The sequence below is a fragment of the Choloepus didactylus genome, chromosome 14 (genome assembly GCF_015220235.1).
Source record: "Choloepus didactylus isolate mChoDid1 chromosome 14, mChoDid1.pri, whole genome shotgun sequence".
In the NCBI taxonomy this organism is placed as follows: Eukaryota; Metazoa; Chordata; class Mammalia; order Pilosa; family Megalonychidae; genus Choloepus; species Choloepus didactylus.
In genome coordinates, this window is record NC_051320.1 from 33,030,500 (window position 1) to 33,045,946 (window position 15,447).

At 36.3% G+C, this 15,447-nt stretch overlaps 1 protein-coding gene across 4 annotated transcripts in view; it reads left to right on the forward strand.

Annotated features, from left to right (window-relative positions):
• The window catches only part of ZFHX4 (zinc finger homeobox 4), a 188,683-nt gene that overhangs the window by 140,236 nt on the left and 33,000 nt on the right, over positions 1-15,447 (forward strand). For all 4 annotated transcript variants that reach the window (XM_037803178.1, XM_037803179.1, XM_037803180.1 and 1 more), the window contains one exon: positions 8,601-8,669. In XM_037803178.1, the coding sequence (XP_037659106.1) occupies positions 8,601-8,669 (69 nt within the window). The remainder of the gene's footprint in view (positions 1-8,600; positions 8,670-15,447) is intronic.

Below are 15,447 nucleotides of genomic sequence, written 5' to 3' on the forward strand. Positions count from 1 at the left end.
TAGCAAATTCCAGTAGTGCATTTTTCAGTCTTGGCTGCAGCCTAACCTTTCTAGTCTTCCTTTTCTGGAGCTCTGCATACTTTCAGTAACTTTCTCTCTCCAGATTTATTCCACTTATGTTTGTATCCGTCATTGCAGAGGTCAATTCTCATAAGTGTAATTTAGGTATGTAACTATATAAATTTAACCTTTTCTGATGTGATGATATGTAGAAAACCCCAAACAGTGAAAATCCAAGGATGTAGAAAACTTTTCTGCATCTTAGGCTAATGGTAAATTTGTTTCAACAATTATGTTGGTGAAAAGAATTGATCTAGTCATCTGAGGATTTTCTTTTATGGCCATATATAATTCACAAAATAAATAAGCCTACACATGGAGGCAATAATTTCTCCTGTATATATAACTGTATAGAGTAGTTTATTATAAGTGGTAGTAGTAATACATTCTAAGTTAGTATATGTGAGATATTAAAAATTTAGCAAGTGTTACGCAAAGATTGTATTTTTTGGTTTTGTGTGATCACCTGGAAGTGGTGATAGCAATTTATATTTTTATATCTTTGCATCTTTACAATGACAGAGGATGTATATTTATTCCCATTTTGTGAAAGAGAATATCTGTTTCAATTTACGCAGCCTTGAACCTAGGGTTTTAATTCCGTAATTAGCACATTTCCCATTTTAACATTGCCTTTGTGCACACTCTAAAATATTGTCTTTGTTTCATCGTGAGTCACTTTGGAGGAAAAAAACAAACCAAAACAGTGTTTTGCCCTGTAATGATGTGCCTCAGGAGGGCATATGATTTGGGTGACTGCAGTGTAAGGAATAATCTAGACTATTACTCAAACCCAATGTTTGTGTATAGAGGGAGATTTTTAGAGTTTTGGAGGCTGTCACATTTGCAGACCTGTCTATTCTGAGATCATTTGCTACCTCTCATCCAGTTTTCCTCTTAATAAAGGGACAGTGGTGGGGGTTTGGAGTAGGGAAAGAGAAGATCCCACTCCTGCAAGAGAAAACCTTAGGCTGATTTGTATCACTGCTACCAGATCTACAGAGTTCAACTTCTGTCAGTATAACTTTTGTAAATGTCCAAGGCAGTGCAAAGCAGAGTCTTAACAACTTGGTACACAAGGAACTTTTATTGCAGTACATGTAAAATTTGCTTAAGGATTAAAAAAAAAAACAAAAAAACTTTAAAACTGTGTTGCTTTGAAACGAGTGTTCAGTCTTGTTAACATTTGCTGTTTCCAAAATAACCACACAAATAATAGTGACAGTTTAAAGGCCTAAAATACTAACCTAACCAATGGAGATAAAGTAGATTACATATAAATATAATCTCAAACCCCATCACACCAAATTGACATAGTCTTTTCTTTGAATAATTCACGTTTAGCAGATTAGATCAAAGTGAGGGAAGAATCATGCGCAAATACTACTTATTTGATTCTAGGCGCTTTTTAGTCATTAACTTTATCCCTTACCACTATGGTAAAATCTGGACATTTTCCAGATTTTCACATGTAGGATCCTGAATTTCAGGTTGGCTAAGAAACTTCCTCAGAGTTAAATAGCTAGAAAAGGATGGATCTGGGATTCAAGCCCAAGTATATTTGATTCTTCAGTCCGCGGTTTTTCCTCAGCACAAATATCTGCATAAGAGAATTCAAATGAAACATGTCTTTTGCAACCAAGAGCCAGGTCCTATAACAGAAGTAGGAGATTTTTATGTCACTAAGGTCTTACCTTTTACCTTTGCTTGCTCGGACTTTGCAAACAAAGAGAATGGATTTCAAATAGTTAAAAAAAGTTGACCCTTATTTCAACCCAGGGGTTACTTGCTCTCTTCACAGCAAAGAGTGAATGATGGTTTCATGGATAAATAACTATGCACAAGTAACTAATTGAATGTGATTGAAATAAAATCTTAGGGATGATGAAATCCTTATAGATTGCAGTCTTGGAGAGGCACCTATTGTTACAGAAGACAATGAGGAGAAAGCATAAAAGAAGTTATAGCAACTTCCTAAAGATCCAATAATTAAATAACATGACTGAGGCAAAGCAATGAACTTCCTTGAGGGTAGATGATATTCCTGTAAGAAGTCTTTGAAAAAGTTGAGGGAATGAGTGAATTAAAAAAAAAAAAAAAAAAAAAAAAAAAAAAGCACTACTAGATAACCATTTGTTTCTTTTCTATTTAAAAAAAATAATTTCAAAAGGCTTTAGGCCTTGTATGACACCATTAGGAAAACTTGATAACCTGAGAATGGAAGGTAAAGGGTTCCATGGATTAAAATCTAGCTATGAGATAGGAAGAAAGAGGCTGAAAAACATGGCCAGTGCCCAGTGGCTCAGTTTGGGATAAGTATGCGGACAAGAGGTGTTTCATATGTCAATGAGAAACCTAACAAAGCCCACATGATATACTGAACAATGAAGACTGTTCCAGACAATGTTAAGAGACACTGTGATAAAATTCATAAGGACTTGAAACTAGATAATTGGACAACTTGTTGATAGATGAAAACACAATGTTATCTCCAAATTAAGACAAGAGAGTTGAAGTCTGCTATTTTAATTTCAAAAAATCATAAATGAAACAGAATCTTATATGAAGAAATGTGTTAAGAATTCGTAAATTTAAGAAAAAATGTTTCAATAGGTGCAATTTAAAATATAAGGGACATTAAGAAGACATATGAGGGATATATTAAAACTTACTGATATCAAGAACTTAGGACGTTCTTTTTGAGGTCCTATTACTCTAAGGTTATGGATGATTCAAGAAGCAGAAGGAAGTGACCACACTTTCCTGGCTTAGAAGGCCCCAGGTGATACTACTCACTTACCTTAGGAAAAGAACCTAGTGGAACCAGACAGGACAGGGCAAAGAAGCTTTGCTTCTCCAGACAAAAAACGTACAAATCCAGTCCCATTCCGATAATTGACACTGGAGTATCCATTGCACTTCAATCTATTACTGCCTAGAAGAAATAATTTAAGAGAAAGCACTACAGAGCAACAAAGATGATGTTGTTTGATTACTCAAAAGCATTCGGTAGCATTCCGAGTTGCTCAGTTTTTTAGAAGAGCTCTATATATAGCCATATAGGAAAAAAGATGGGGAAGACCACTTGAAACCATTTTAATTGCAAACTTGCCTTATCTGAAGACTGGCTTCATTTTTGCAATGCCCAAGCAAGTTCAAAAGTATCTTTTATTAAGATACCACCAAGATAGTAATAAATGTTGAATTTGATTTTCTTCTAAATAGCAACCTCATTATGATGAAATTGTTTGAGGGAGTTGAGCTGTTTCCTTAGGAACTAGAAAATTCAAAGTTTTTTTGGCTTAGGAATCCTGATAGCTGCCTGAAGGCAGTATTGTCCAGCAGTAAGGACAGAGCTTTGGAGTCAAAGGATTTGGTTCAAATCCTGCTTCTGATACTCTGTTTTTGGAAAAAATTACTTAAACTCTTTAAGCTTTGATATCTCAACTATTCCCTAAAAGCAATGATTCTTCTTTTATAGGTACACTCTGAGGATTAAATAAGGAAATACATGTCACATACCTAGCACCTAACATGTTTCCAACAAATGTTAATGATTTTGAAAGGAGAGAGCTGCAATTATCTTCTCTTTTGAATTCTTGAAGTCTTTAAAATATCCTTTAACAGTGCATCACATAGTAGTGCTAGAGGTGGGGGACGGGGTTCCAAAAATGTAATGGGAGAGGGGTAGGAGAGGTGGAGAATATGGATAGTTTGAAATTTATAGATTCTATTTTATAATTTAGTCCCATTCTCTAATTAAACAAAATAAGAATTGGCCTTATCTCTTTTTTTTTAATGAAAGTAAATGGAATTCAAAATATTACCTAAGACTACAGAAAATGTTTTTTCTTCCTCTCTATTATTTTAGACCAGTTGGCTTACTTTTTACTCTGTTTGGTTACATACATTTATTGTATGTTAAACATTTTGGTAAGAATACCAATACACTTTATTGTATTAGTAAATCAGTGGGATGGGGTGTGATGTAGGAAGTTTGGTAGGAAAATTCTTAGTACTGTAGTTGGTACTTTGAACATCCACGCATTCTTTTTAAAATTCCAGTGGTGACTGCACTTGTGCTGAATGCTTCCCAAATTTTGTTGATAAGAATATGAAAGGCACACGGTTGTTGCAATCATCAGGCACAGATTGGCTTTATTTCCAAATCACAGCAACAGATCTTAAACTTAGAGTTTTTTCCTTATATATTTAGACTTTGTTAAAAAAAAAAAAAAAAAAAAAACTTTAAAATTCTGGATTCTTCCATGACCATTTCATTAGATTTGTATTGATGTTATTCCAAAAAAAAGATGTGCCAGGTGGGAACTTGATTTTTGAACCAAGACTAAATGCCTGAAAGTTATCAGGTTACATACCAGAATAAATATTATTGGTATAAAGGAAGGGGAAAATGAAAAGGGGTAATGAGACAGATAGGCTTATGAGTGGGTGTGCCAGTGCAAGAAAATGAGAGAGAATCATGAGAACATTCATTCTCACAATTAAAAGGAATAGAGGAGAAAATATTTGTAAATCAATCTGAAAAGTGTTTCACATCCAAAACATATTAAGAATTCCTATCACTCAGCAACAAAAAGACAAACAATCCAATAAAACATTGGGCAAAGATCTTGAATAGACATTTCTCCAAAGAATATACACAAGTGGTCAATAAGCACATGAAGAGACGCACAACATCATTAGTCATTTGGGAAAAGCAAATCCAAACCACAATGAGATACTGCTTCACACCCACTAGGTTGGCTTTTATTTTAAAAATGGAAAATAAGTGTAGCAAGAATGTGGAGTAATTGGAACCCTACATATTGCCATAGGAAAGGTAAAATGGTGCCGCTGCTGTGAAAAACATTCTGATGGCTCCTTAAAAAGTTATACTTCAGTGTATGGATGAGTAGAAAAATGGGGATAAAAACTAAAGGACAAATGGGGTGGGTTGGGGGGATGATTTGGGTGTTCTTTTTTCACTTTTATTTTTTATTCTTGTTCTGGTTCTTTCTGATGTAAGGAAAATGTTCGGAGATAGTTTGTGGTGACAAACGCATAACTATGTTATCATACTGTGGACAGTGGATTGTATACCATGGATGATTGTATGGTGTATGAATGTATTTCAATAAAACTGAATTTAATTAAAAAAAAAAAGTTATACTTCGAATTACCAAATGATCCAATAATTCCACTCCTAGATATATGCCCCAAAGAATTGAAAGCAGGAACTCAAACAGATATTTGCACACCAATGTTCACAGAGGCATTATTCACAATACCTAAAAGGTGGAAACAGCCCATGTGTCCATGAACAAATGAAAGGATAAACGAAATGTGGTATATACAGCCAGTGGAATATTATTCAGCCATAAAAAGGAATGAAGTTCTGATACATTCTTGTCTTAGTTTGCCAGGGCTGCTGCAACAAAGTGCCACACACTGGTTGGCTTAAACAACAGTTTTGGAAGCTAGAAGTCCAAATCAAGGTGTCAGCAGAGCCATGCTTTCTCTGAAGTCTGTAGTGTTGGGGTGGTAACTTGTAGACATCCATAATTCATTCTCTGCCTCCGTTGCATGTTGGTTTCTAGCCTCATCTGCCTCCTACTGCTGCATCCAGATTTCCTCTGCTTTTAGTAAGGTCTCCAGCCATATTGGATTAAGGCCCGCCCTGCTTCATTTTGCCTCACCTTAACTAATAAAAACTCCAGAGATCCTATTTAGAAATGGGTTCACTTCCACCGGACTGGGGGTTAGGATTTAAACATGTCTTTGTGGGGGGCATGATTCAGTCCATAACAACAGTACATGGATGAACCCTGGAAACATTATGGTTAAGTGAAGTAAGCCAGACAAAAGGAAAATATTGTATGATTCCACTTATGTGAAATATCTAGAATAAGCAATTCATAAAAACAGGAAGTAGATTGGAGGTTACCAGAGGCTAGGGGAAGGGGGAATGGAGAGTTATTGCTTAATGGGTACAAAGTTTTACAGAGTTTCTGTTTTGGGTGATAAAAAAAAATGTTGGTAACATGACGATGAAGGTAGCACATTGTAAATATGGTTAATGTTACTAAATTGTAAACTTAAAAATGGTTGAAATGCAAATTTTATGTTATATATTTATATATACATATATATCCACAAGTGTGAAAAAAAAAGGAATAGAAATGACTTGAAAATTTAGGTATTAAACTTCGTCTTTCTAGATGTAACCAGTTGGGTTAGACTAGGGAAACAGGAGATTAGCTGAATTGAGACCAAGTGAGAAAAAAATGAACATAAGAAATAATATCAGAATCAGAAGGAAACATACTTTATGATTTTTAAAGTATGGTTCAGTATGCCCTGGTGGTTAAGAGAACTATCCCTGAAATGAAACTGTGTGGGTTCAACTCATATAGCTCTACCACTTGCTAGCTGTGTCATAACGCATATGAAGAACCTCAGCCAGTATCTGTAACAGAACAAATACTCTGTAAAATGTTTTTGTTAATGATGGTGATTGTGATAATCAATATACTATTCCACAGAAAATGCCACTGATTACTCCCACATTGTGTTAATAGAAATAGAGTAAATTGGTACCATTTTGAAATGTGTTATCATCACCACCTTGATGGGATAGAGTAGAAAACTGGATAAACTAAGTCACTAGTCGTATTTTTGAATAGTGTTAAACAAGAAAGATCAGGTGCTGGAGAACACAAATTAGTAACGTAATTAAATCACTAGCAAAAGAGACAGATCGTGTTAACAGCAGTCAGATTTGTTATTAACAGAGCAATTATTGAAGTGAAATATTGCAAGATGCTATGTATCATTACTAGGCTTTAAACATTTCATTTTACATGAGCAGAAAAGTAGATTAATCAGTTCATTTGATAAGTTAAAAGCTCCTTTATTTAAATATTTATACCACTTGCATAAAAGGAACAACATTGTTGAATATCTAAAATGAACACCGTGGCACACTGAACTACATTCCTTTATAAAATTTTTCACACAAATTGCTCTCATTGGAGCATTCTCCAAGTGCCACATGACCTAATTTATGAGATTAAACAATTGTTTATGCTTTTGACATTTTGTACATTTTCTTAAATCACTAACAAATAAAATGACTTCAAGGTGGCACCAAACTTTTATTTGCTTACTCTTTATTTTCAAGGAATGTAAATGTTTATGAAATATGAGAATTTTCACAGGTTTATTGAAAAAAAGCTGCTTTCTTTTTTTTTTTTTTTTTTTTTTTTACTCACTTGGCTTCTGGCCTTCATTAAGACTAGGAAAATCTTTACAGGCTCCCAAACACAATAATATACATCTAAAATTGCACAGACTTTTATATTAGGCAGACCTGGGTTTCATCCCAGGCTCTGTCAGCTACTAACTTGGGGACTTGGGTCAAATTACCTTACCCTTTTTAAGCCCCAGTGCCCTGATTTATAAAATAAGAATTAATAACAGCCTCACCATTTTATTGTGAGGATTAAATGATTGTCTATACACACGTATCTTAGCATAGAACCCGACAGAGATACAGACTCCATAAGTTGTCATTGTTGTTTTATTTTTTTTTTTCATTAATCTTTAGGGAGTCATTGGTTCAAATTCACTTAGGTACTTCTGATATCTACTTCAGCAACTCTGTATGTTGCGTGATACCATTGAAGTATAAATATATATGCGTGTGTCTGTGTGTCTATTAAAATAAGGAGTCTGAAGGACCGTTTGATAAATCCTTTATTTTTTGCTAGAAAAGAGGGAAAGAAACGCTTTTATACACCCACATATTTATATATGTAATATGAGTTATTATTTGTGTTTGATGTGTTTGAAAAAGCTCTGAATTTAAAGTCCTGCAGCTCTGGGAAGCCTTTACAAACTTCTTATCTTGAGCCTTGTCTGTTTCAGGATATATGGTTTAGATTAGGATTTTAGTTGTTCTAGTTGATTAGTTAGTTGATTAGCTCTTCTTAGAGTTCTAGTTGATTTCTATATGCCTCACTCAGTCTTTAGTTGAGAACTCGTAGGGAAATATACAGATATGTAAAAAATCATAATATATCATGATAAGTGCTGAAACATGTATAAGTTAATTGTTATGGGAGCAGAGAAGAGGCGACACTTGCTCTGGGTTTTGAGGGAAGAATAGGAGTTTAGCAAGGGAAGAAGAAAGAGGCATTCATACTGAAAGGAACAATACTGATCAAGGCTTAAAGGCATGAGAGGAGTTTGTCAGGAGGAAACAGCTGGGCATCACGAGTGATATGTTGGATGGATTTTATCTATATTGTTGTATTTATTCTGGGCTGCTGATCATTGAGAATTAAATCTAACTCTACTATTCCCTGGACACTCTGCCAACTACTGCTCACTAGAAGGAAAGGTGTACTACAGACTCACCAGCTCCACCTGATGCTTAACCTCTTTTAATAGCCTATTTTGAATTCTTATGATATTGGCTATGACCTGAAAGCTGGATATGGCATGCTGATTACTTTTCATTCTAATGTACTTTGCAGAAACCACTTCTTTGGGAACCAGAACCTGTGAGGATGATCTTACAGAGCAGCAGTTGAGAGCAACCTCAGGTAATTGGTGTATTCCTCCTCAGAATCATGTCTTGTCCTAAAAGGGTTGCATTTGTTACTATCTTAATACATTTAATAAATGTATCTCTGGAACAGCTCTGATTAGATCTGATCAGATCCCTTATATAAATAAGTGAAAAGCAAAGTCAAATATATCCAGTATTTGGAAGTACATGTTCACTCAACTTCTTAATAAACAAGTAACTTCTGCTTGAGAATTTCTCAGGCCTACATTTATACACTGTGAACTTTCATTCACATGGTTGGTTTTTTACAATATTGAGGTGAATAAGCCCTATTGACAATCTGGCCTGGTAGAGTTATTTTTGCAAATTAATTGAATTGATTGGATTGTGTATAGTCATGTCAGCATGTTCACTGGTCCCTGTGCTTTGTGTGTATATATGTGTGTATTTTATCAAATGGCAGGTATACCTTCTTATCCACATTATATTCAGATAATTTAAGGAGAAATTCACCCATGTTGCTACAACACATCTAATTTCTTTCTGGTATATAAGCATGATTTAATTTACAGATATAAACAATTGGAATAGTAATATGCAATATAGAACAAAAAATGAGTATAAGAAGTTCATTGTATCCACGATGGTATACTAAAATACGTAAAAAAATTTTTTGCAAATAAAAACATTCTCCAAATATAAAGCCAGAACCGGCACCTTAACAAACTTCAGTTTCAAAGTTAAGTTTACCTTCACATATGCATTTCTCATGAATACCATTTTATTTTATACATGGCCACCTCGAAAACTGGAGAGCATATTTAAGATAAAATAGCATAAAACTCAGTCTCCCCCTCCCCCAACTCAAGCTAAAAGGCATCATTAATGACCTGATTGGGAGTAATGTGGCAAAAATTGAGACTTATGATAAAAATGTCAAGCCAAAAATAAACCATTCCATGTCAATGCATTCCTTTATTGTTTCTAAAACAAAGACTCTGAAATCTGCATCTTTACTTAGTCTCTCTGTGAAGCTTTAGATTAAGATATCCCCATGCCTTCATAATATTTTCATGTAGATGTCCTACAGGGAAGTCAGCACAACAGATTCCAAATTCAATTCCTCTTTCTGCAAAACTCTCTCTTCTCTCTATTCTCCATTTCAGTTGATGACATTGTGCCATAGACCTAGTCACCCATGTAGGAAACTAGGAATCATTAGTTTAACTTAAATTTTTAGTGAGTGCCTTCTGTGTGCCAGGCATAGTTATGCATAAGTTATGAATAAGACAGATGAGGTCTTTTCAATATTTTGAAACAACTACATATACAAATTATTTTCAGATTGCAAGAAACATGATGAAGGAAGTCAAGGGGTGATACGTTAGAGCAGTGGTTCTCAAAGTGTGGTCCCTGCGTCATTAGCAGCAACATCTCCTGGGAAATTGTAAGAATGTGAATTCTCAGATCTCAGCTCAGTCCTACTGAATCAGAATCTCTAGGATGGGGGCCAGCAGTATGTGTTTTAACTAGTCCTCTGGGTGATAGTGATTGCCACTAAAATCTGAGGCCCAACCTGTGTGACAGAGGTAGAGCTATTTTAGAGCAGTGGTCAGAGAGTTTCTTTGAGGAAGTGACAATTGAGCTGAGTCCTGAATAATGAGAAGGAGCCAATTATGCAAGAGTCTGGAGAAACGTATTCTAGACAGAGGTGGGAATAAGTGGCTCATGTTCCAGGGAGAGAAAGAAGGCTAACGTGTGGAAAGATCAGTGAGTGGGAGATAAGCAGCATAAAAGCCAGCCAGAAGGGTAGACAAGGGCCTAGTCATTTAGCCATCGTAAGGAGTTGGTAGGTTATTCTAAGTGAAATAGGATTCTATTACAGTATTCAAGCAGAATGACTTGGTCTAATTTAATGGTGCAGAATAAATTGTAGGAGAGAAAGAGCAAATCTTACCTAGTAATGAGACCATTTCATTAGTACAGGTAAGAGATTGAGTACTGGCAGTGGCAAGATATTGAAAACTACCAAAGTATGCCAAGCCCCAACCAATAGCATTCCTGAAAACCTAAGGAGTGCCCTGGGCTCTATCTAAGTCTCTATACAAGTTTTTTTTTTTGGACATTATATATATATTTTATTGAGATTGTTCACATACCATACAATTATCCAAAGATTCAAAGTATACAATTAATTGCCCATGGTACCATCATACAGCTGTGCATCCATCACCACAATTATTATTTTTTTTCAACTTATAGAACATTTTCATTACTCCAGAAAAGGAATAAAGACAAAAAAAGGAAACACAAATCCTCCCATATCCCTAACCAACCCCCTCCATTATTGATTCATAGTTTTGGTATAGTTACATTTGTTACTGTTGATCAAAGAATGTTAAAATACTGCTAACTGTAGTATATAGTTTGCAATAGGTATATAGTTTTCTCCTATATGCCTCTCTATTATTAACTTCTAATTATAGTGTCATATATTTGTTCTAATTCATGAGAGAGATTTCTGATATTTGTACAGTTAATCATGGACATTGGCCACCACAAGATTCACTGTTTTATACATTCCCATCTTTTAACCTCCAACTTTCCTTCTGGTGACATATCTGACTCCGAGTTTACCCTTTCCACCACCTTCACACACCATTCAGCATTGTTAGTTATTCTCACAACATGCTACCATCACATCTGTCCATTTCCAAATGTTTAAGTTCACCCTAGTTGAACATTCTGCTCATAATAAGCAACCACTCCCCATTCTTTAACCTCGTTCTATATCTTGGTAACTTATGTTTCATGTCTATGAGTTTACATATTATAATTAGTTCATATCAGTGAGACCCTGCAATATTTGTCCTTATGTGTCTGTCTTATTTCACTTAATTTAGTGCCCTCAAGGTTTCTTCATCAACCCATTTTTTTAAGATGGATTTGTTCACACACCATACATTCCATCCTAAGTAAACTATCGTTGGTTCCCTGTATAGTCATGTATTTATGTATTCAGCACCATCGCCACTATCTATATAAGGACATCTCCATTTCTTCCTCAAAGAAGGAGGAAGAGTCAAAGAAGGTAGAGGAACAAAAGAAAAAGAAAGAGAGGAAAAAAAAAAAAAAAAAAAACCATGATACCTAGGAAGCAACAAAAGGAAAGACAGCATTAAACTAAAGTAGAATAAAGAGTTAGACAACATCATTAATGCCAGAAGTCCCATACCCTTTCCCTATGTCCCCCCCCCCGCCCCGCCCATATGCATTTAGCTTTGGTATATTGCCTTTGTTACATTAAAGGAAGCATAATACAATGTTTCTGTTAGTTATAGTCTCTAGTTTGCATTGATTGTATTTCCCCCCCATCCCACCCAATTTTTAACACCTTGCAATGTGGACATTCATTTGTTTTCCCTCATGTAAAAACATTTGTACCTTTTATTACAATCATTGAGCACTCTAGGTTTCACTGAGTTACACAGTCCCAGTCTTTATCTTTCCTCTTTCATTCTGGTGCCCCACATGGTCCTAACTTTCCTCTTTCAACCATATTCACAGTCATCTTTGTTCAGTGTACTTACATTGCTGTGCTACTATCTCCCAAAATTGTGTTCCAAACCTCTCACTCCTGTCTTCTCCTTTCTGTCAGCAGTGCTTCTTTTAATGTTTCCTGTAGAGCAGGTATCTTGTTCACAAACTTTGTCATTGTCTGTTTGTCAGAGAATATTTTAAGCTCTCCCTCATATTTGAAGTACGGTTTTGCCAGATATAGGATTCTTGGTTGGTGGTTTTTCTCTTTCAGTATCTTAAATATATCACCCCCCTTCCTTCTTGCCTCCATGGTTTCTACTGAGAAATCCACACATAGTCTTATCCAGCTTCCTTTGTATGTGATGGATTGCTTTTCTCTTGCTGCTTTCAGGATTCTTTCTTTATCTTTGATGTTTGATAATCTGATTATTAAGTGTCTTGGCGTAGGTCTATTCAGATCTATTCTGTTTGGGGTATGCTGCGCTTCTTGGATCCGTAATTTCATGTCTTTCATAAAAGATGGGAAATTTTCATTGATGATTTCCTCTATTATTGTTTCTGCCCCTTTTCCCTTCTCTTCTCCTTCTGGGACACCAATGATACGTACATTCCTGCATTTCATTTTGGCCTTAAGTTCCTGGAGATGTTGCTCATATTTTTCCATTCTTTTCTCTATCTGTTCTTTTGTGTGTAGGCTTTCAAGTGCCTTGTTCTCCAGTTCCTGAGTGTTTTCTTCTGTCTCTTGAGATCTGCTGTTGTATGTTTCCATTGTGTCTTTCATCTCTTGTGTAGTGCCTTCATTTCATAGATTCTGCCAGTTGTTTTTCCAAACTTTCAATTTCTACCTTATGTATGCCCAGTGTTTTCATTATATGCTTCATCTCTTTTGCCATATCTTCCCTAAACATTTTGAATTGATTTAGTATTAGTTGTTTAAATTCCTGTATCTCAGTTGAAGAGTAAGTTTGTTCCTCTGACTCAGCCATAACTTTGTTTTTCTTAGTGTAGGTTGTAGTTTTCTGTTGTCTAGGCATCTGGTTTCCTTGGTTACCCCAATCAGGTTTTCCCAGACCAGAAAGGGCTCAGGTCTTGGAAGGAGGAAATAGTATCCAGTTTTCCTGAGAGTGTCTTAGAAGATTGTTACACCCTATGAGGCGTCAAGTCACTGTGCTTTTCTGCCTAGCAGGTGGCACCTGTCAGCCTGTAGCTTCAGACTGGTGTAAGGAGATGTGGCCCGTGGCTGTTTTCCCCCAGGCTCTGGGGTCTGGTTCTGAATGGAAGGCAGGTAGTGGAGCTTGGTACCATCTTCTTCCTCTTAGGGAAAATACACCTCCTAGGGAGAGGTCATTTAAATTTGAACAGTCTCTGTCTGTGCTGTCTCCACCCTTGTCTGAGTCAGATCTCTGGGAGCTGAAAATGGCTGAGGCTTTCTCCACTGAGCTGGAAAAGGGACAGAAAGCCCCCTTCAAGGCCAGTCCGTAGCCACTCTCTGGTTCTCCAAGGTCAGTCATCACCAAAAGCCTCTGGCTGCTTGTTGGGGATTCATAGTTTGCATTGAGCAGTCCATGTTTGTTAATTAAAACCCCAGCTGGAGCCCAGCTGAGCTATATTCACTTGCTGAGAGTGCTGCTCTCTAGCATCACGAGGCTTTGCAGTTCGGGCCATGGGGGAAGGGGCTCCCAGTTTGGATCAGCAGTTTTTACTTACAGATTTTATGCTGTGATCTCTGGCATTCCTCCCATCAGGTTGGTGTATGATGAGTGGACAGTCATGTTTGTCCTCCTGCAGTTATTCCAGATTATTTACTAGTTGTTCGTGGTTGTTTATCAGTTGTTCCAGGAGGACAACCTAGCTTCCACTCCTCTCTATGCTGCCATCTTCTTCTGTCTCCCTCTATAAAAGGTTTTCATCGTAAGTTTATTTTTTCAGAAATTTAAGGCCTCCAGATTGATCCTATGCCAGATAAGACCTGAAATCCAAAAGTACCAGTCTTTCCAAGAACATCAATCAGTTTCATTTCTCTACTCCATAGGTCAATACCCCTTTCCAGCATGAAGAAGTTAAAATGATCATTGCCCAGATATCCCTCAAGAGTGAGAAAATGATCAAATGAGAGAGAGGAAGTATAACTGAGAAATTAGGATTTAACAAATGATTGTGACTATTGACCCATTATATAAATATTTCTTTTTAGTTTCTAGCATTTTAGACTAGCCAGAAGGAAATACCTGAAGTTGTTGAACTGTAACCCAGTAGCCTTGATCTTTGATAATAATTGTGTAACTATATACCAAAAAAAATCCCCAAAAAATAAAACTAAAAAAACTCAGCTGCCCATGTTTGTATGGATCTACTTCTGGAAGTTTATTATTTCTGTTCCACCAATCTATATATTTATCTCTGACACTACTGCACTTAGTTAACCTCCTCTATTGTAAGTCTTAAAATTGGCTAGAGTGCAATACTAGTGGTCAAGGTGGGGGGGTGGTGGTTAAGGGGTATGGGATGTTTGGGGTTTTCTTGTTTCTTTTTCTGGCGTAATGCAAATGTTCTCAAATGATCACGGTGGTGAGTGCACAACTATGTTATGATACTATGAACCATTGATTGTATACTTTGGATTGTATGGAGTGTGAATATATCTCAATAAAATTACATTAAAAAAAGCAGCACTGATAGTAGAAATGTAAAGAAGTAGGTAGATTTGGCATACATTAAATATTTTGGAAGAAGAAATAATGGTACTTGCTGGTGAGTTTGGATGTATCAGAGAGGGAAAAAAGAGGAGCCAAAGATGACACTTGCTTTTGAGAATGGTGGTGGCATTAACTGAGATGGTGAAGATTGGGAGATAAACAGAGTGAGGTGTGAGGGGGACCAAGAACCCCAATTGGGGCATTATTAAGTTTCACTTGCTTTTTAGACATCCCAGTGGAGATACAGCATTTACAGCCATAGGTCTGCATGAGATCATCTTGGGAGAGACTGTAGAAAGAGAAGAGGGCTGAGGACCAACGCTGGAGGCACTCCGATATATAGATGTTGTTTAGTAGAGAAAGCCCCAGCAAAGGGGGCTGAGAGGGAACTTTCAGAGAGGCAAGATGAAAACCCCAATAGTTTGAAGCACTGAAATCCAAGAGAAGGACATTTTTCAAGACAGTAGTAATATCTGTGGAGTAAGGGAATTAGAGTGAGGTGAGGACAGGGCCATAATCATTGGATTCCAAGCATAGAAGTCATTGGTGACATTCAGAAAAGCAATTTCAGAGTTG